Raw genomic sequence first — 21028 nt, 5'->3', positions numbered from 1 at the left:
CTGACTTTTCCAGCTTCTATGGCTCGTGCTTGTCTCCCGTCTTCCCAGGCAGCAGCATAGCATTTGCAGTCTCTCTCGGATGCAAACTCTCCTGCCTCCCTCTTTCTTATAAGCACCCTCGTGATTGCATGGGGCCCGTCCAGATAACCTCTCCAGGTCAGCTGATTAGCAATCTTGATTCCCCGTGTTCACAGCTTCCGGGGATTGGGACCGGCATATCTTTGGAGGCCCCGTTATTCCACCAGCCACAATCTTTAAGGTTGCTTTATGGCTCCAAGAGCACCACCACAGTGGTTTCGACAAAACAAAACAAAAAAGCAGGTTCATGGTTTATTTAAGAATCCCAAGGTTGGTTTGATCGCGTGATGAAGCGATCAGGGACGCAGGCTCTTTTCTGCTCCCCCCGGGCCAGGTTCGGAGCACTGTCTCTCATCCCCACACGCTTCCCCTCATGGTCACAAGACGGCTGCCAGAGCACCAGACCTCCCATCCAGGGCAGAAGGAAGTTTGCAGAGGGGCCTTCTAACGCTGCTCTCTTCGCTTAAAAAAGAGAACTGCCCGCTTGCCCTGTGGTCCCATGGTAGAGAGGCAGGACAGACAGACCAGATATGCTGACCAGCTCAAGCTGAGTTTACCAGCTGCAAATCAGGAAATGCCAGTTCCTGGATGGGGTGGGGTGTCAGTGAGGGCGCCGGTGGCCAGACTCAGAGATCGGCCTACGACTGGGGTCAAAGATTAGTCTGTGGCCAGGGCTAGGGGTCAGCCTGTGCCTGGGCCAATCTACAGCCACGATCACAAATAAGTCCACAGTGTGGGTCACGAATCAGTCTATGGCTTGAGTCAGAGGCCATTCTGTGGCTGGAGTCGGGTATCAGCCTGCAGCCAGGATCAGAAGTCTGGCTTCAGTCTCTCTCTCTGGACCTCTCTTGTCTCGTTCTCTGGAAAGACCTGTGGGAAGCTCGGCCACCTGTCTGTAAGGAGGACAGCAGAGTCTGGGCAAGATCCTCCAAGATCCTGAGGGGCGAGAGGAAAACGGGGGTTGGGGGGGGGAGGGGGGGTGTAGATAATGCATGTGGCCAAGTGGTGAGAAATGCAGGACAGAACCTCTGTGCACGCACAGTCACTGGCTCTGCACACAGATGAGGTCTGGGAGTCACGTGGACAGACACAAACACGGGTTGGTGGGATGATGCCTCGGGACCACTTGTCTGGGGTTTCCATCGCTCCAGCCTGTCCTTTCTGCAATAAAGTAACGTGAACTGTAGAATGTCACTTCCTTTATGTTTTATGCCCTCGGATCCACAACACCCACAGACCAACTCAGTAGAATGAGAAGAAGGCCAGCGAACACTTGGACAGGCGCTATCGCGAGCCTTACGTGTATTAACATGTTTAATTCTAACCATGTCGGCACTATTATATTCCTGTTTTACAGATGAGGAAGCAAGCACAGAGAGGTTCCATGACGGGCCCCCCCTCACACAGCCGGTCCTTGGAGCACAGGGAGTTCCCAATGTATGTCAGCTAAGCCCTTTCACCAGGTGCTGGAGGGGGCGGGGGATCTCCCAGGACTAGTTTTCTGGGCTTGGCACCAGCCTGGGACTGGACCTGGACCTGGAGCTACTGGAACCACTGGGGCCAGCGTGGGCCACTAGAGGGCAGCAGGGGCCCAGGAGCTGGCCTCCAGCCAAGCCCGCCAAGCCCGCCTCTCTCCCTGGCCAGCTGCCCACAGATGCGGTGGGAAAGGGTGGGGTTCTGAGGGGGCCTGGCAGGTCCTGCTGCAGTCAGGTGCCTCAGGCCGGTTAATCACCAGAGCACGGGCACCGCCTGGCCTTCGCCCCGCGTGGCATCTGTCCTCACCCCCCACTGTGCTGCAGGGACTTCTCTTATCTGCGTGCGATGGGGAGAAACTGAGGCCAGAGCGGTCACCACCTGCCCATGGTCACACCGCTCCGCGGGCAAAGGCGGGTTCAGAGGCAGGACGAGGCAGAGCCTTGCTTCTCTGCTCTCAGTGTCTGTTCTCATCTGAAAAAGGGGGTGTAGGACCATGGGGGGAGGGGCGGGAAGGAGTCAGGGTGCATCACGGGCAAGTCCCACCCGCGGCCTCCGCTGCTGTGAGCGGCCGGTGAGGTCATGCCTCCCTTGCCGCGGGGGCTCAAAAAACCCTTGGTGTCTTTTTAAATTAATAACTTTTGTAGGAAAATAATATCAGAAAATGTATTCAACAGGAAGCTAAATAGATACGTCTCCAAAAACAGTCATTTGTGACGCCCACAAGCCGCCAGGTGCCGGGCGGGGGCGGGGATTTCCGGTGGCTTTCACTTTCCTATTTATACCTTCAGGTTTTCTCTGAATCGAGAAGGCTGGCACGTGCCACTTCAGTAACCAGAAAGGAAGCAACAAGTAGGTTCTTTGTTTAAAGAAAAAGAGCAGATGCACCCACCACCCAGGGAAAATCCTGTAAAATTAAGTGTGCAGAGCGAAGGCACGGGACCCCGAAATCAACGGCTCTGGAGGCCCCCTGGGGTCAGCCAAGGCCTTCCTCCGGGTCCGCTACCCACACCCCGGCCACGCCCAGCCCCCCTGGGCCGCGCCATCCCCGGTCCCGCCTCCAGGGGGCGCTGGGAAACTCCGCAGCCAAGCATGGCTGGGGCCACACCCACCGCCTACTTCCAGCTGGGGTGGGGGGGTGGGGGGGACGGGGGAGGGCGTGAGCTGGGCGCACCCTATCCTCTGACCCCGCCCTCGTGCCTCCTGAGTCCCATTTGGTGCGGTCGCTGTCCCTCTTCTCTCCCTCCGTCTCTCCGGGTCAGTGCCTCCCCTCCAGGCTGAGACAGCTGAGTTGTACGCGGACTAAAATGACCTACCAGCCCTGCTCTGTCCAGTACTGGTCCCGCCAGCCACAGGGGGCTGTTTCAATGTACAGGTTAATACAATACATTTAAAAATCACTTCCTCAGCCACACAGCCACAGTCCCAATGCCTCCTCGCCCAACGTGGCGAGGCCTCTGTGTGGGACCTTTTCCCACCGTAGAAAGGTCTGTTGGACAGCGCTGTCCCCACACTCCGCTGTCTTGCTGTAAGACGGCTTCCTAAGGTCGTTCATGGAACCTGAGTTCTCTCTTTTTTTTTCTGATTTTCTTCCTGTAACTTTAAAATAAAACTTTGATCCATGCTCATAACTTGAGAAATGTATTTTTGGTTTAACAATTGCCTGCCAGGGAGTAATATTTGAATGAAGGAGTGAATCCCAGGCCTGGTGTGGGGCAGTCCTGACCCAGGAAGGGCAGGCATAAGCCAGAGAGCTTGGATGGGGGTGGGGGGGCAGAAGCTAGGGCTCCCCTGTCAGGCTTAACCAACGGCAGCAGGAGCCCCAGGAGACTCGCAGGGAAGTTCTGAAGAAACCTGAGCAGTGGCCAGGGCTGAGAATTCTAGATTTCTAAGCTGTTTGTACCTTTAATTCTTGTCACCTGTGCCCCGGCCAGGCTGGACTAAATCCAAGACATGGTGAAGACGATTATGTGGAGACTAGCTCCAGGAAAACTCCCAGGTTTTAGTATCCTTTTGTAACCGGACAACCAGTGGGTCCGGGGCTGCCTGTCACTACCTGAGCCAAATTCAGCAGAGGATGGGGGTGAAATCATGTAGGAGCGTTTATTTCAGTCCCTTGGAGGCCGGGAGGGGAGAGCAAGCAGGTCACACCACAGAAAATCTGCCTCTGCACCCACCCCCATCCACTTTCTACTTTTTTTGGGGGGGGGGTCCCAGTCTCGGCTGCACATTAGAATAACCCCGGAGGAATTTTTAAAAAATGATTTTTGGGCCTCATCCTCCGGAAATTCTGTTTCTTTGTTACTAATGTTGTGGCCCCACCCCATAACAAAGAAACAGAATTTCCGGAGGATGAGGCCCAGAAATCAGGATTTTAAAAAAAATTCCCAGGTGATTCTAATGTGCAGCCAAGGTTGAGAACCACTGGGGTAGAGAGACAAAGATGATGTGGGCAAGTAGGAAGGACAGGCATGGGACAGTGGCAGGCTGCAGTGGTTCCAGGGTACAGGCAATGTGGGACGGCAGCGGCGGGGGTGGCTAAGAGAACAGGTATCTTTGGCGCCTCTGGGACTAGACTGTCTAATCTTTCCATGACAGGCAGTTCTCAGAAAAGCAGGATGGGCTGCATTCTGATGTTAGCGCCCATGTTCCAGGGCGTACAACTCTCAGCCAGGTCAGAATGTGCTTTCTCTGGTCAGAACAGAACAATCATGGCTAACAGAGCATGGTTGATATTTCTTATAACTATAGCTAGTCCCCACTATTCCGTTTCTGCCCCTAACACTTTCTGTTTCCCAATGAGAAAACAAAGGCGCAGGCAGGATAAAGGGGACATAGAAAGCAGTGAAGGGGTCTAGGGCTTTACGCCCCAAAGAGCCTCGGGGTGTCCTGCCTAATTTGGAGACCAGGGCTTGGGAGGCCAAGGACCAGATTTTAAGGGGATTTGAAAAAGTATTTTGTCAAGGAAATTCCAAGAAAGGCCCTGGCAGCCAGCCACTCCTCTGTGCAAATCACCTCACTCCTGGTGGGAGTGCCTTTATTCCTGGGCGAGAGTACCAGCAATGAGGATGTTAACCAGCGCTGCTGTCAGGGGGAACCTCAGTCCTCCCCTTCCACAAGGTGAGAGGGAGCCCTACTGGAGGACTTCCAGGGGCTCCGTGTCCTCTCATTGGCTCCTGCTTGTGGGCAGGTTACCTTTTGGGAGATTGGGGAGATTAAAGAGAGACAGGTGTCTATGGGGCCATGTTTCTCAGGGGGTGGGGCTAATGTTCATTTAAGCCAAATATAAATTCCTCACTCCATCCCCCATTGTGCTGGCCTTCCTCCCACCACTGTCCTGGTTCACTGCTGTGGCTGGTCTTTCTGTGCTATTGAGCACGGCTCCTAAAGACCTCCCTTTAGCTCCCCCCGTCCCAGACCCTGTTTTCTTCAGAGCACTGTCAACTGATGGTTGTCGGCACCAATTTAACAGCAACAGGAATCCCCAAGTTGGGGTGTGGTGAAGAAGGAGACTTTTCAGAGTAAAACAGCTCAGTTATGGTTCAGCACGGCTGTGGAACAGCATGGCTGGACGGCAGCCCTGGAGCCAGGCCCCTCTCTGGCCGACAGCTCTGCTCCCAGATGCTCTGCTCCTTGATGCTCCTTTGTTCCAGAGAGACAGCTTCACTGTTTCAGCTGAGCCAGGGAGACTCAGTCTTCAGTGGGAAGGAAAAGTGCCTTCTCAGAGCCGGAGGGTAGCTGGTTTATATGGACAGGAGTCCCTGCCCTTGATCCCTGATTGGTCTATCCACATGTAAATGAGGACTCCAAATCCTCACAATCTGATTGGTCCAAAAGGCACTGTCCTGATTGGTCAGGATAGAGCCACTCTGGTTGGTTGGAGCTGCACAGCTCCAATTGGATGAGGGAAAACCTGAGTCTTATTGGTTGAAATAGGATTCCAAGAATTCCTTTATAAGGGCTGGCTCAGATGGCAGAAACACTGTGCAGACAGACAGTTCAGTGCAGGCTTCTCCCTGAGGTGCAGTTTGCATGAGAGATCTGTGCATGGCTATTGCTGCTAGGGTCTGTGTCATGTTTTTTGGGGTGTTTTTTTTTTGAGCCCAGTTAGCCACCAGGAGCCCTTCTTAGTCTTTCTTAGGGTTCACAGCACCCATTGGTGTTTGCAATTTTCCCTTTTGTCTGTTTCATGTCTGTCTCCCCAACAGACTGTAAGATCCAGGAGAGAAGCAACCTCATCTCACTGTTTCCTCAGCACCCAGCACAGTAGCTGGCATAATAGGTGCTCAGTGAATATGGGTGGGGTGTGGGCTTTCCTGCTACCTGCTTTCTGCTCTGCTTCCTCCTTCCCGTGCTAAGCTGGAGAAGGGGGTTGGGGGAGCAAGAACAGTGGCCTTTCTCCAGCTTCCTTGGGCCTGGGAGGGTGGGTTTAAATGCAGGGAAGAGATGGGAGGTGTCTCAATATCTAATTCTCCATCCCAGCCTCCCCAAGCCCAGTCATTTCTGTCACATCAGCCTCAGCTGACAACCTGGGTCTCTTTCTTATAAGATCCTGAGGAGAGAACAGTGACTCCTGCCTCCATTCTGTTGCACTCCAACCCTACTGCCCCTCCACCACTCACACAAATGTATTTCCTCGTTTGCTGCTTAATTTTTAAATTGGGTTTTCTGATGCTCGGACACAGTGGACTAGAGCTGACATTTGAATAGGTGCCATGCTGTACATGAGATGGCATCCCCTGGGGCTGGAGCTCTGCAGCCAGACCTGGCTCCAGGACTTCCTCGTTCACTGTGTGACCCTAGGCCAAACCTCAACCTCTCTGGGCCTGCTTCCTCAACTGTAAAACTGGGATGGCTGGACCTGCTACTAGAGCTGACACAGTGGGTTTACAGCACTTGGCATGTTGCTTGGCACTAAACGGCTCTTTTTTTTAATTATTATATTTTGTTATGAAGGCTCCTGAAGGCAAAAGTCCAGAGGCCTAGTTCAGGCTCTGCCATTCACTGTTGACCTTAGCAAATCCCTTTTCCTCTCTGGAGCTAAGTTTCCCCACCTGCAAACCGTGAGTGTGTGCATGTGTGTGTGTGTTTTGACGTGTTTTGATGTGTGTGTGTGTGTGTGTGTGTGTTTTGACTCCAGCAGCTAAAGAGAGAGTTTTGGGCTTAGCACAAAGGAGACACTTTAAAAAAACAAAGAACCAAGGAGACGCTTTTAACAAACATCAGGCTGCATGTAAGGTAGTGAGCTCCCCGTCACCTCTAGTGCACTCTGTAGAATGCCAGAGCGGGAAGGAACCTTAAACAGCCAAGCCTCTCATTTTGAAAAAGACACAGAGTAACACAGACCTAGGAGCTTACGATCCCCTGCCTGCCCGGCTGAGGCCCGCTCCACCACACCACCTACTGGATGTCCAGAACAATCACCTAGAGAGCCATGGTGAGACATGCCTGGGGTCAGCTATGGGCCTGCTACCAACTCGCTGTGTACCTTGGCAAAGCGTGCCAGCTGCTGCCAGTGCCCCTGCCAGTGGCCCTCCACCAGTGACAGAGGGGAGTGGGTGGACGAACACCCCAGCCCCTCACCCCCACTTTGCAGGGACACCTCCAGGCATACACGGTGCATGGCTTCCCAAAGCTGCTGGCAGGATCAGGCAGCAGTTGCTGGCGCTGTTTGATAACACACCTCTGCTGCCTCCTGCCTTCCCTGCCTCACTGCCCGCTCCCCAAGCAGGGCTTCCTGGGATCCCCTCTAAATCAACTCATTGCACTTGAGTCCCTGTGTGGAGTCAATGAGTTAATAAAGATAAAGTACTCACAATGGCAGTAGGCTTGTTTCATAAGTAAAAAAAGAGATAAAGAACCTTTACTTATATAAAACTCCACCCCCTCCCATTCCAGCCTCCTCAGCAAATACAAATATTAGGTTTCAACAATCTTTGGGACGCACACAAACACACACACACACATTACTCAGCGTGCAGTCCGGGCCAGCGTGCAGGCAAAAGGTGCCTGGTGTCGGCGTCTGGAACGCCCCGCTCAGCCGGATCTCAGGGCGAAGCTCTCCCTCTGGTCTCTGTGGCTGCCAGCCACGGTGTCTGCGAGGCACAGACCGGCCCAAGGTAGCTGGGTGTGTTTATTCTGGGGATCCCACACCTACCAGGGCCCCCAGCAAACTGTCACTGCGTGGTAATCACCGTTTTTCGTGTGCTTCTGGTACCCCTGCTTGGCTAAGCGCCCTCCACAGCCCAGATCCTGCTCCTGTTCACCTAATGGAGCTGTTGAATGGATGGCACCTCTGGGCTGATCACCACGCCTCCGGGACCCGGATTTCCCATCCGTCCCCCAAAGCTCCCAATGCGTCCCCGTTGCTGGGTTAGTTCCTAGGCTCAGCGTCCAGTCCAGTGACATGGCAGCAGCTAGTCCCGGGGCCGGGCAAGACATGGGCAACCGAGTGACCAGGTGGACAAGCAGGCCTTGGGCGGCGTGACAGGGGCAGTGCGCGGAGAAGCGTGGACTGATCAAGAGGCCAACAGCTCGCTCACAGCCCAGGTGCCCGGAGCCTCCAGGGCCTGCAGGTGGCTCCCCACTCCCGCACCTCCTGGCCCGCGGCCCACACCTCCCTCCGTCAGTGTTGAGGACAGGGTCCAGCCTCTGTGGCCCGGGGTCTGACAGCCTCACTTCACATGGGCTTCTCTGAGTCTCAGCCACGCCAGCCTGGCTCCCCTCCGGGGGGCGGTGGGGGTGTTTCACAGGCAGGGCCGAGGCACACACAGCAACGGGGCGCACACCTAGGACGCACTCATGCCTGTGGGCCCCGTGGAGAGCATGGCCACCATTTGGGGGGTCTGGCTTGAGCTCTGAGCATGGCTGGGGCCTGGCTGGAAGAACAGGGGGGCCTTGCCCTCCTCTGAGACACCCAAGGGTGCCAGGGAGGCCGGAGGGAGGCTGGCCTCCAGCAGAACCCCGCCTGGCAGGGGGCGCCCCAGGGGCTCGGAGCTGCCTCCACAGCGACAGCCACAGCAGCGGGGGGCCACGCCGTGGGCCTCACCTCGCTCCTCCTGGCCGTGACACTGCTTCAGGTGGCCGCACAGGTGGCAGGTGAGGGCCGAGTAGACGATGCAGCTGCCCAGGTCGTCCCCGAGGGGGGCCGTGGCCTGCTCCAGGGCGAGCGGGCGCTTCTGGCTGTCCTCTCCCCACACCACTGGCTCCAGACCCGGGCACTCCGGGAAGCCGCTGGGGAGGAGCGAGTTCTGAGGGCTGGGAGGTGGTCCCATGTCCAGCCCAAAGGTGAACAGGGGGACAGGGGCAGGCACCCCAGGGCTGCCAGAAGTGAGGCCCTGGAAGGGCCTGTAGCCCCCCTCCCCACTGCTGGCCTCCACCCCAGGTGGCGCTGGGCACACGGCACCGCTGGCCAGCAGGCTAGAGAGGGCCTTGTACCCGGCTTCTCCGGAAGGGCCGCCCGCCTCGCCGCCCTGGGCACAGCCCTGCCTCACCGCCTGCGCGAACTGCCGGTAGTCCCCGGGCGCCGAGGCGGGGGCGGCCGCCCTGTGCTGGAGGACGCTCCACCGCAGGCCCTGCTCCCAGGTTTCCGGCTCAGGTTGGAGCGCAACGGGTGGCTCAGAGCCCCAGGGAGCAGAGAGGACGTTGGGGTCCCCGTCCTCCCGGCGTTCGGCCAGCTGTGGGTCTGAGTCCAGCTCTCCAGGACCCGAGGGCGGGCGCAGCAAGCTGCTGAAGCTGCGGTACGCGGGGTTGTCGGTGATGGTGGCTGCGGGCAGCTCTGCGACAGCCGGACAGGCTGGGCTCTGCGTCCGAGTGGCTGGGAGCAGCTCTGGGTCAAAAGGCTGCCCACTGCCCCGCAGTGAGGCCTCCTGAGGCGCCTCACCTGGTAACTCAGCCCAAGGCATCTGAGCACTCACACCTGCTGACGGAGGAAGAAGGCAGGGCTCCCCCGAGCCTGGCGGGCAAAAGCCCCCCTCCGCGCCCCCAAGGAGGTCCAGGAGCAGGCTCTCCGTCAGCCGGGCCGCGATGCCCGCCCTGCCCTCCTGGAAGCCGCCCCCGCTGCTCTCAGGCGAGGGGCAGAAGCTCCCTCCATCTTCCTCCACCGGCTCCTCCTCCTCACTCTGCACCGGGGCCTCGAGCAGCTCCACGCACTTCACCACGCTGATGCTCTCCGGGCAGAGGACCGCGCTGCTGACCTCCACGGGGCGCCAGGCTGGTTTCCCAGGGCCCTGGACAGGCCCGCTCCTGGCCGCCTGGGAGGAACCGTCACCCCTCTCCACGCCAGGCTCCAGTAAGCAGGGCAGGAGCTTCGTCAGACACGTCTTCCAGTACCTGCAAGAGCAAAGTGTGGTCAGGGCTCAGTGTCTCCACTTAAAAACTCCTATTCATCCCTCAAAACCCAGCTGGAAGCCACCCTGGACTGATGCCTACCTATTGCAGACGTGCCTCCTGGCTTTACAATCACTGCCTCTCAGTCTCCCCCACGCCTGCCCTGGGAGCTCCTGTCTGCCTTTGGGATGTCTGGAGCTCAGCACATAACCTGGGACCCACTACAAGCTCAGACTATTGAATAAATCAAAGTCTTTGTCGGGATGATAGAATTTAAAACACACAGCATAAGGAATGCCCACTTAGGATGGCTGCAGGTCCAGGGCTCCCAGCTCCCAGCTGTGCCAGGTCTAAACTTTAGCTACTGCCCTGTGGGAGGCCAGAGGCCCTGAGGGGGCGCTAGGAGGCTAATGTGATGGTGGCATCCTCAGGGTTTGGGATAGTGGTGCTTGCCAACCAGTACGCAGTTACGTCAGCACTTTAACAACGGGCACAGGTACTTGGCTCTACAGCCTTGCTCAGGCCAGAGTGCACCCCAAGGGGCTCAGCACATGCCTGACCCACCCAGGGAAATTCAGGGGCCCAGCCAGCAGCCACCTTTCCAGACCACTCCTCCTCCTGCTACGCCTCGAAGGAACAGTGCTGAATGCCAAGGAAGAGAAGGCAGACATGGGGGGGCGAGGGACCCCACTCTCAAGATGGGGCCCACCACGCCAATCCCCCCTCTTCCAAATCCACACAGGCCATGACCGAAGTTCATCTACATACGGGCACTTGGCTGGTTCCTGGCCCCCGGACCTCTTCCCCGGCAGTGGCACCTGAAACAGAGAGACAGCCAATGAACAGGGCGGAGAGGCCTCCCGCCAGCCTGGCCACAGCGAGCTCCGTGTTCGCCGTGGGAGGACTGTAGGCCCTGACGTCACCGGGGTCGGAGGTCAGACCGGGCCACTGCCGCTCCCGGAGCCTCGGTCCCTGGGAATGAGTGAGGCCGCCCTAAGATTAAGTTGCTGTGGCTGAAGGCAAAAATGGCCACTGTCACCTGCAGCTCCTCCACCCCTTGGATCTGGCCTGGCCCTGGGACTTGCTTTGGTCAACAGAAAGTGGTATCAGTGACACTGTGCCAACGGCCCAGCCTGCGGGAGGATGAGACGCCCGGCTGAGTCACTCCATTGCGCAGGCGAGAGTCAGACAACTGCCGCACCTGTGCGTGAAGCTGCTGGGGGCGAGCCAGCCCAGAGAGCTGCCCTGCCAGGCCCAGATAAGTTTCGGGATAATTCGCTACCCAGCAAAAGCTGACTGATACATGGACGACGCTAACTCTGTGCAGGGCCCTGTGATACACTTTACATGTACTGTCTCTGTGAATTCCAACCGTTATATAAACACGACGACAACCCACACGAGAAAACCGAGGCTCGGAGAGGTTAAGCCACTCGCTCACACCCAGTCCACTCGGCGGGTGAGTGGCAGAGCCGCGGTTCAAAGTCAGCACCACCGACTCCAGAGCCTGCCTGAGGGTCGCTGGAGACCTGAAGGCCCTGCACCCCCTGCCTCCTTCCTAGAGAACCCCGATGAGCTCAGAGAAACCACACGTGGCCATCGCTCAGGCTGGCCACCCGGCTGGCCCACGGTATCCCCACTCCTTGCAGGTGAAGGCTTAGGAAAGAGCATGTGATGCAACTCAGGCCAATGAGAAAGGAGGAGATTTGCTGGCGCTTTGGCGCAGTTTCCTGCTCGTAAGAGGAACACACAGGAGCCGTGTCCCCCTCGCCCTGGCCTCTTGGCCTCCTGCCCTGGTACAGGTACCTCCCCAGGGGGTGACATGCAGGTGACCTCAGGGGCCATCTCCTCCCAAGGGAGGGAACCCACCCAAGGCTGAAAAGGTGGCTCTGAAAGCCGAGGGGAGGGGGCAGCCTCTGGGCCCCCGATGACCACACTGGGCTGCAGAACCGACCAGCGCTGAGACCTTCCTGACGGCTCAGGTGCAAATCCAAAAGCCAGTGCGTATCTAACATCCCAGACACCTGAATCCCAGCTCCCGATAGGAGCATCCACAGCGTCCGGACCAGCCCTCTCCTACCTGAGGCTCCTGGATGACAACAGCCATGAGGGAGCTGTGGGCTGGGCTGGGGATGTGGTCCCACCATTCCTTCTTAATCCTGAAAAAGGAGAGGAAAACACATTGGTCTCTCCTCCCATAAAAATGATCACATGGCCAGTACTTCCTAGGGGTCAGGACCAGGTTGATTGGTTTGGGATGTCTCACCCTAAGCCCATGGAACAGGTCCTACTGCCAACCCCATTCACAGATGAGCACACTGAGGCTCACAGGGCTGAAGGGACAGCTGGCAGCAGAAGAGCCGGTTCGTGCCCCAGCGTTCTGCTCCCGACTAGCTGCCTCTGTCCTCAGTGGGAACAAGCCCAGGGAAGAAGGAAAGACTCAAGCTGCAGAGAATTCGGGGTGTGCCCATCAGCAGTCCCCCAGGGAGCAGCTCAGAGTCAGGCCACGGGAGGCCAGGGAGGCCTGAGAAGCCGAGGAGACCCTGGGAGAAATAGGTTCCTTCCCTCCCCTGGTCGGCCTGGAGCCATGGAGTGTCAGCTCTGAGGGAAGGCCCTCAGATTGCCCCTGGATCAGCCTCCACTGACTCCACTCAGTCAGTCAACATGCCGTACTGAGCACCTACTATGTACCACTCACTGTGCCAGGCCTCGGGGACACAACAGTGAACATGACAGACAAAAGCCCAGCCCTCACGTAGCTGATCTTCTAGAATAGGAGACAGACAGAAATAACTATAGGACATTAATTATGGCAGCAAGTACCATGAGAGAAAATAAAGAAGATAAAGGAATAGAGAGGAATGGAGGGAGTGATCCAGGAAGGCCTCCCTGAGGAGGTGGCCTCTGAGTGGTGACTGAAGGTGGAAGAGGGGCGAGTCATGGCGATGCCAGGGGAAAGGGCTTTCCAGGTAGTGCAAAGGTTTGGAGGGAACTTGCCTGGTGCGTTCAAAGAACAGCAAGAAGGCTGGAGTGCTGGACACAGTGAGTGGGGCTGGGAGGACAGGCGATGGGGAAAGTGAGGCCCAGAGAAGGGGAAAGACCAGCCCACAGTGACTAGGAGGTGTCGGTGACAAGACACGGAGAGGAAAGCTTGCAGCCCCTGCACACCTGCTGTGTGCCCAGCAGAGGGCGGGACACTCGCTCCGTCAATCCTCGGCCATCACTGATCCTCACATAGTGAGGTAAGACTCATTAGTCCCATTTCAGAGATGGGAGGACTGAGGCTCTGAGACACCATGTTTCCTAGGGCTCACACTCACTGGAAACTAAGCTCCTTCTACCTAACAGCGCACTGTGGTCCAAGACTCTCTTAGACTCTTAGGACTGACGAAATACGTTTTCCCTCTCTCAGCCTACAAGGGAGGAGCCAGTCACACAGCTACCAGCGCCAGGGCCAGAACCCGAGCCCAGATCTCCCGACCCTGTCAGGGCAATCGGCTAGAATTCCTCAGTCTATGGTCACCTGCCCCCAACTGCCTGGACCATACCCCGGGCAGGATCCGCCTCCCTTTCCCAAGGGAAGGCCCTTCCCAGCCCCACCCTGGCCAGCTCCTTCCCCCAGTCAGGCCTCAGCTCAAATATCCCTCCTCCCACCGGACACAGCGCCCGGGACACCTGTGCCCTGCGCCCGGTTTGTTCCCTCGGCGCCTGGGCTGCTGTGGAAAGCGCCGTGGCTGTTTGCAGACCTGACAGTGTCTCCCACAAGGAGCACAGAGTTCTGCGGGTTTTGTTTCAGCTGTTGCCTCAGTGCCTCGCACGCAGTAGCTGCTCCATAAACATTTATGGTTCAAGGAGGACTGAAGCTGACAGATGAGCGGAGGGACTCCTGCCCACTCCCACCCAGGGGGCCGGCCCAGGACTCACTTGAGGATGCTGAAGTAGCAGGACAGGCAGACGACCATGATGATGATGCAGGAGATGCCGACGGCAAGTGGGAGGTGCTGCTCCCAGGGCCACTCGTAGTCTGGAGGTGGAAGGGAAGCCGTGAGCCCGCATTGCGCTAAGTACAGCCTGGTCTCCATTTCCCAGGGCTGGAGACCGGAGCTGCAGGACAGTGTGTCCCAGACCCCGCATGACTGGGCCACCCCCCAGCCCTCCCGCCTCAGCCCCTGCTGCCCTCCCCTTGCACCCTGAGCCCTCGCCACACTGGCCCCCTGGCTGCCCCCTGCTGCTCCACGCTCAGTGCCAGCTCAGGATCTTGCACTTGCTGCTCTTCCTGAAGCACAGAGGTCAAGGGTAGTGACTCTGGCCCTGGAAGACCTGAGTTCAAAGCCTGGCTCTGTCGTGTCCTCACTGGTGGCCAGGACACGTCCCTCACACTCTCGGTGGCTCGGTTTCCTCACCGGTACAATGGGGTTAACAACAGTGCTCATCTCACGGGGAGCTGTGAGGGTCACCGACTCACTACCCACCGCACTCAGAGCAGTGCCTGCAGGCCCCCAGCTGTTATCACCTTCGCACAGCGGCTCCTTCTCCTCGTCCCCTTCACCCTCGCCAGCTCCAAACCCCCGCCCCCCAAGCCCTCTCTACCGTTGCCCCTCTCATCACTCCGTCCCCTTTCCCAGAGACCGACTGCCCTCTGGGTCTAGATCGATCTGATTTCCTCTTTTCTGTATGTTTATTTTCTGTCCCCCCTCCCCCGAGTGTCAGTTCCAGAAGGACAGGATTTCTGTCTGTTCTGTTCCCTGAGCTGCTGTATGAACCTGGGAAGGTCCACATGTAAGATAATTCATTTTATGTGAGAAAATTCAACACTTCTATTGCAAAAGCCATGTGATAAAGTTGCAAAGAGTTGTTTTGGGGATGCAGCTACAAGCGAGGGCTACATTTCCCAGAATCCCTTGCAGCTATGTGTGGTCATGTGGCCAGTTTCACCAATAAAACGTGAAAAGGAGTGATGTGTCACTTCAGGCTAAGGCTTTTTTTAAATATATATATTTTTTTTATATTGATTTTAGAAGGAGAGGAAGGGAGAGAAAAAGAGAGACAGAAACATTGATGAGAGAGAAACATTGATCAATTGGCCACCTCCTGCATGCCCCCCGCCAGTGGGGATTGAGCCCGCAACCCGGGCTCGTGCCCAGGCCAGGAATCGAACCAGTGACCTCCCGGTGCACGGTACAATGTTCAACCAGCCAGGCCAGGCTAAGGTTTTTAAGAAGCAGGTGTGGCCCTAGCCGGGTTGGCTCAGTGGATAGAGCGTCAGCCTGTGGACTGAAGGGTTCAATTCCGGCCAAGGGCACATGCCTGGGTTGCGGGCTCCATCCCCAGTGGGGAGTGTGCAGGAGGCAGCCGATCAATGATTCTCTCTCATCATTGGTGTTTCTATCTCTCTCTCCCTCTCCCTTCCTCTCTGAAATCAATAAAGAAATTTAAAAAAAAAAAAAAAAAGAAGAAGCGGGTGTGGTCTCCCTGCTCTCCTTCCCCTTTGGTTGGATGCAGACAATGGCAGGGCCCTTAGAGATCCACAGACCTCCAACAAGGTCGCAGACAGAAGTTAGAGGTCAGGGACTTGGATGGGAAAGAAATGACATCTTTATTTTCACTCACTTCTAACTCCTCGCATTTCTTCCCATTAGGAATGGAGGGAGTAAACCACGGTGAGAGCATCATCAGTCACTCAGCTGCCAACAGAAATCACAGCTGTTCTCCTACCACATTGCGGCTGCCAGATCACAAAATGTCACTTATCTCATCTGCTTTCCAATGACAGCATTTATAGAACTGCCCTCGCTCCTGTTTCTAATGTGTTAATAGAAGAGCATATATTCCCAGATCACAAGTATATTTAAAACATTTTTATAATTGCATTTCAATAAAACTAGTTTCCCCTGTAACCCTCTGTGCTTTATTTTATAACTTTAAGAACATTATTCTGAATGGGTCCTCAGGCCTCCCTGACTGCCAAAGGGTCCATGACACAAAAGGCCAATCATCTCTGTCCTGAGAGATGGAGCCACGGGAGGAAGACCGCCCACAGACCAGCACAGTTGGACTGTTACACAGCAAGAAGCACATTTCCACGTGTGAAAGCTCGGACCGCGTGGGCACCTGTTACTGCAGCCTCGCCTGCCCGCCCGGGCCAGTGCGCCATGCCCGTCGTTCCTCTGTTACCTGCCGTGGCGGCGTCCTCGGACGGAAGCCCAGATGCTCGGCCAGGGCCAGTGTCTGGGCACAGCGTGAGGTGGGGGGGGATTCTAACTGCTCGGCACTCACCACGGACACTCACCGTTAAGCCACTGGGCGCGGGGGCTCCACTCGCTCCACAGGCTGTTGTAGCTCGGAGCCCAGGCCCGCACCCGCGCGCTGTAGAGGGCCCCGGGCTTCAGGGTGCTGGCTGGGACGCGGAGGGTGTGCTCCCTGTAGGTCACATTACTGACTACGAACTGGGGGGGAAGGAAGACATTACTGCACGGCTGGGGGTGGCGGTACCACTCGCACTCGGGCTGCCGTCCGTGGCTGACCCCACAGTGAGTACGAGCCAGCAGCCTGGTGTTTGGTCACTCCTCCAGCTCAGGCATTGTTTGGCACCTCTATCGCTGTGACCGGACTCGAGGGAGAGGGGTCAGGAAACCGGCCCCACCTACCCCCACTGACCAGCCCTCTGACATGACGGGGGCGAGTTGATGAACCTTTCTGAGTGTTAGTTTCCTCATCTGTAAGTTGAGGGCAAGGGTCCCTACTGTCACTTTCGGGCTGTGTGACCTTAGGTTAGTGACAGAACCTCTCTGGTCCTCGATGTCCTCTTCTGCAATGAGGATAATAAAAGTGCCTGCCTCCCAGGGTGGCTGTGAGGAGTAAATGGGTTGACGCAGGGACGCGCTTAGGACAGGGCCTGGCACGCAGGGAGCGTGATGATCTTTCCGAAGCACAGACAGAGTCAGGGAGCCCCTCGCTCCCTCATGGGCTCTCTAGAGCCTCGTGGTCCAGCCCAGTCACATGGCCCCAATCTCAGCCCCGCCTACCAGCCCAGTCACATGGCCCCAAATCTCAGCCCTGCCCACCCAGCCCAGTCACATGGCCCCGAATCTCAGCCCTGCCCACCCAGGGGCTGAGATTCTGAGGGCCTCAGGATCCCGCCTTGCATCTTGCCCTTGTGCGGTCCCTCCTCTTGAGTGTGGGCAGGGCTGTGACTTGTTTCTCACCCACAGGACGTACAAAGGTGATGGGTGTGTGGGACCGCATGCGTGTGATTACATCATGTGAGACCGTCATTCCGACTCCCCGAACGCCCTCCCTCCCCCTGGCTGGCTGGGAGAAGGCCATGAGGGAAGAACGGAGGGTGGCCTCCTGCCAAGGGCCAGCAAGGACCTGAGACTCTCAGCCCAACAACCCACGGCCCACGGATGCTGCCAACATCACAGGAGCCTGGGAGCCACCTCCCTGGGAGCCTCAGGCGAGACCACAGCCCTGGCCACGCCGTGGTTGCTGCCGGGGACCCAGCGAGGCCGTGCCCAGACTCCTGGCCCCCAGAAACGATGGGGCAGCAGATGCGTGCTGTTTAAAGCAGCTGAGTGTGGTGACGTCATGTGCAGCATGGAAGGCGGACGTGGAGTTAAGTGAACATCACACCTGCACAGACGTAAACTCTGCAAGGACACACCTCAGGCCTCTGCCGGCTCCAGCGGCCTCCCTCCCCGCTCCTCACCCGAGGCAGAGCCGGGGCCAACCTTTGGGAAGAGGAACTGGAGGTTGAGGTTGGAAGAGAAACTCATTCCATCCTAAGTCCTTTTCTACCATTTGCATTTTATACTTCATGTAAATAGTACTTTTTCAAAAAACTTTAAAAAATAAGATGAAATAAAATCTGCGTTCAAGACAAATTCTGCCGGCAAGTGGGTGGCCTGAACCCTGTGCCTGGGGCTCCTCTCCCTGCGGGTCCCTCCCTTCGCGGCTCTCCCTCCTCCTCTGGCCGCTGCAGCCCCTTCCTGCTGGGCCTGGAGGCGGGAGCGAGTCGGGGGAAATGTCTTGTGTGAAGTGAGCTGAGGGGGGCTGCACACCGAGGGGGCACCACCTCAGCAGGTTCTGGAGAAACTGGGGGGAAGCGGAGCTTTCCCGGGGAGCAAGGGGGGCTGGGACAGGACGACAATGTCCTCCTTTCTTTCTAAACAGGAGAAGTTTGAGCTGGAAGCAGCAGCTGGGTCTGGTTCACCACAGGAATCGGACACCCTGGAGAGCAGGGACTGGGAAATGGGTCCTGAGAAACGAGAGCCGGAGCCTGCGAGGGATGGCCTGCCTGTGGCAGCTGGTGTTTAACAAACAGGCCGCTGTCGGGGAGACCGCGTCTGAGAGGACGATCCTGGGGAGGGGCAGAGCTCGGGCTCTGGAGTTCAAGTCCTGGCCTCGAAGCCCAGCTCTGCCTCCAGGTGACACGTGGGGAGGGTGTCCCAGCAGCCTCTGTCCCACCAACAAGAAGCCGGACCTGACTGCTGAGGCCTGGGGCAGCCCTGAGCCCCCACGTGCCCATGAGCCCCAGCCCAGGACAATGACCAACTCTGTCCACCGCCAGAGCCCGGCCAGGCCCTGTTTCCCGTCCCCAGTCTGCTTTGGGGAGCCACCCCCCCTCCCCTCCGCCTCATTCCCAGCCCATCGGTGGGCATGTGACTCCTCCGGGCTGGTCAGAGCACAGCCCAGCACCCTCTCTCCAGCCCACAGCCTGTGATGGGTCAGAGATTGGCCAATGGCCCAAGCCAGACAAGTGAGCATCGAACTGGTCCCAGGACATTTACTGAGAATCACCTGGACAGAAGAGCTTTGGGACCTACGCCTGGAGCTGCTCCTGGGCACGTTGGCCGCATGAGGGAAGAGCCTGCCTGAAAAGGGAGCCAACGCGGAAGAAAGCGGGGCCGAGCGACGGAGAGATTCCTGGGGCCTGGGTCCAGCCGTGATAAGCAAATGGGTAAATGTCTTTGGACCCTTATCTCCCCTCCCCGCCCCAGACTGTACCCTGAACAGGCACAGCACCTGGGAGGACTGATGGACAAAGCCGGCCGCCTCTCCCCACCTGCTCCGAGCAGTGTGTGCGCCCCATTCCTGCTCCTACCCCACATCCTGGCCCACGGCCAAGAAGGAACCACGCCTGAGAGATGGAAATCGGCATCACCAGCTCCCACGTGCCAGGAAGACGAGCAGCAGCAGCAGAAGCCGACATGGGAGCTTCATACATCTGGGCCCCCACCTGGCCGCTGAGGGAGGCCAGCCTGGGCCCAGGACACGGGGCACGGCTCAGCGTGGGCCTCGACACTCTGGCAGAGGGGTTACAGGCTGGGCATGCGGTGGGGGTGGAAGGGGGGGAAGGGAACGACGGGGTTTCCAAGGCCGTGGCAGTCGGGAGAAAAGGAGGAGGATGTTTATAACATCCTTTGTGCTGGGCATGGGAGCTTAGCTGTGTCACCCACCCCATGCTCTCAATAGCCCTATGGTGGTCCTCTTACCCCCATGTCACCGATGAGGAGACGAGGCGCAAGGAGGGTAAGTGCAAGCTCGAGATCAGGCAGCGGCAAGCGGCAGGGCAGGTATTGGAACCCAGTTCTGGGGGACGCCGGGCCCAGGGTGACCCCCACCTGCAACTAAAATAGCGGCCCCCCCCCACCCGCGTCCTTGTGTCCGTGCGTCCGGGCCGCTAGTATCTACTTGATAGACCCGCACTGCCTGTGCAAGCGTCCATGGCTCATCTAGAAAGGAACCAGGCTCTGCTGGGCCCGGAAGGCAAGTATCAGACACCACGAATGTCACATGAACATCACCGCAGTGAGACCCAGCGACAGCCCAAAATTATGGCTGGACTGTGTCCTGGGGGAGGCTCTGTGTCTGCGCCTCCTCCTGTGGCGGGGGGGTTACTAAGCCGGTCAGCTCCGCTGAGACGCCTGCCTTGACTAGTCAGGGTCGGGAGGGAGCCGATGCTGAGTGAGGACTCGGTCATCTGAGAGTGTTCCTGAAATCTCAGTGTCTCTCCCGGCCCCTGGGACACCCAGCTGTGCCCAGAGCCTCCTTTACAGGGAGGAGCAGGGCCCACAAATCACTTCCCTTCTTTGCGCGCTGGGCACCAGGAAGGGGTGGAGGGACAGAAGCCGGGACTCCAGGTCCCGGGGCTGCTGTCAGCCGGGCTCCTCTCTGTCTCCCACCCTGGGGCGGGGTCTCCGCTCCCCGAGTCCCAGGAGCTGGTGCAGACCCCCCACAGTGCCCACTCACCTCCGTGGGGTCGTCTTCATTTGAAATGTTGACCAGGTAGAAGAGCTTGGCGTGCAGACTACCATTGGGAGGGTACGGGTCGCTCCAGGCCAGCTGCCACGTGTGGGAGTCGGTGGCGTTAACCGTGAGGTTTCCGGGAGCCCTGGGTTTCACTGGGGAGAAGCGGGGCCTGGTGAGGGCTTGTGGGCCCTCGGAACCCGGGCCACTGAGGTTCTCGGTCAACACCACCTCCGCACACATTTGTGAGGCACCACGCAGACTCACAGGCATAACCGTTGCCATCCTAGCACTCATTCTAGCGTCGCTCCACTTCTACCTGGAGCCACAGGGAGCCCAAAACGGAACCCAAACCTCAGCGTTTGCACTTTCGTCCTTCACACTTTCGGCCGAATCTGTGAGCTATATTACATACCACGTATTTTTCTTTATTTTGATTCATGTGTTTAAACTTAGGCTCTTTTTAGGCAATCATATCAGTGAGATCACAAGTATATAATATGCATTCAAATCATGCCCTAGCCGTTTTGGCTCAGTGGATAGAGCGTCGGCCTGCAGTGGCAGTTCCTCTGCCTGGACTGCCCCAGTCACCGCCTAAGCTCCCACTCCAGCAAACAGAGGCCCTCTGCCTGGCTGGCGTGGCTCGGTGGTTGAGCATAGACCTATGAACCAGGAGGACCTGGTTCGATTCCCAATCAGGGCACATGCCCAGGTTGTGGGCTTGATCCCCAATGGGGCATGCAGAAGGCAGCTGATCAATGATTCTCTCTCATCATGGATGTTTCTATCTCTCTCTCCCTCTTCTTTCCTCTCTCTTTAAAATTTATTGTAAAAAAAAAAAAACACAAAAACAAACAGGTGCCCTCCCACACACACTTCTCCACTCACACACTCAGCCTCA

At 57.5% G+C, this 21028-nt stretch overlaps 2 protein-coding genes across 4 annotated transcripts in view; both read right to left on the bottom strand.

Moving 5' to 3' along the window:
• Window positions 1-316: 316 nt before the first annotated feature.
• Window positions 317-20579, bottom strand: LOC102423070 (interleukin-4 receptor subunit alpha-like). 3 transcript variants are annotated; one of them, XM_014450081.2, is made up of 7 exons: window positions 20131-20579; window positions 16169-16325; window positions 13804-13903; window positions 11960-12038; window positions 10648-10697; window positions 9045-9882; window positions 317-1239 (listed from the first exon to the last, which is right to left on the bottom strand). In XM_014450081.2, exons 1-7 carry the CDS (start codon window positions 20422-20424, stop codon window positions 889-891), a joined length of 1869 nt encoding a protein of 622 aa, XP_014305567.1. In that variant the 5' UTR covers window positions 20425-20579; the 3' UTR covers window positions 317-888. The 3 variants fall into 3 exon arrangements, with proteins under 3 accessions (XP_014305567.1, XP_014305566.1, XP_014305568.1); XM_014450080.2 differs by lacking the exon at window positions 317-1239 and having other exon boundaries at window positions 7364-9882; window positions 20131-20558; XM_014450082.2 differs by lacking the exons at window positions 317-1239; window positions 16169-16325; window positions 20131-20579 and adding an exon at window positions 15490-15601 and having other exon boundaries at window positions 7381-9882.
• The window catches only part of LOC111824483 (interleukin-4 receptor subunit alpha-like), a 6774-nt gene continuing 6188 nt past the window's right edge, over window positions 20443-21028 (bottom strand). The window contains exon 5 of the mRNA XM_023748714.1: window positions 20443-20446. Coding sequence (XP_023604482.1) covers window positions 20443-20446 — 4 coding nt within the window. The remainder of the gene's footprint in view (window positions 20447-21028) is intronic.

The sequence above is a fragment of the Myotis lucifugus genome, unplaced genomic scaffold, assembly GCF_000147115.1.
Source record: "Myotis lucifugus unplaced genomic scaffold, Myoluc2.0 scaffold_1718, whole genome shotgun sequence".
Lineage (NCBI taxonomy): Eukaryota > Metazoa > Chordata > Mammalia > Chiroptera > Vespertilionidae > Myotis > Myotis lucifugus.
The sequence above is the reverse complement of the archived record's forward strand: the minus strand, read 5'-3'. Positions and strand labels throughout refer to the sequence as shown.

Excerpts from the sequence above, each read along its gene's own strand:
- LOC102423070 (XM_014450080.2), bottom strand. The coding sequence starts at position 20,424 with ATGAGTGCTAGGATGGCAACGGTTATGCCTGTGAGTCTGCGTGGTGCC. Across the intron at positions 13,904-16,168 it reads CCGCGCCCAGTGGCTTAACG|ACTACGAGTGGCCCTGGGAG; the intron begins GTGAGTGTCCGT and ends TTCCACCTCCAG. Across the intron at positions 12,039-13,803 it reads TGCTACTTCAGCATCCTCAA|GATTAAGAAGGAATGGTGGG; the intron begins GTGAGTCCTGGG and ends CTCCTTTTTCAG.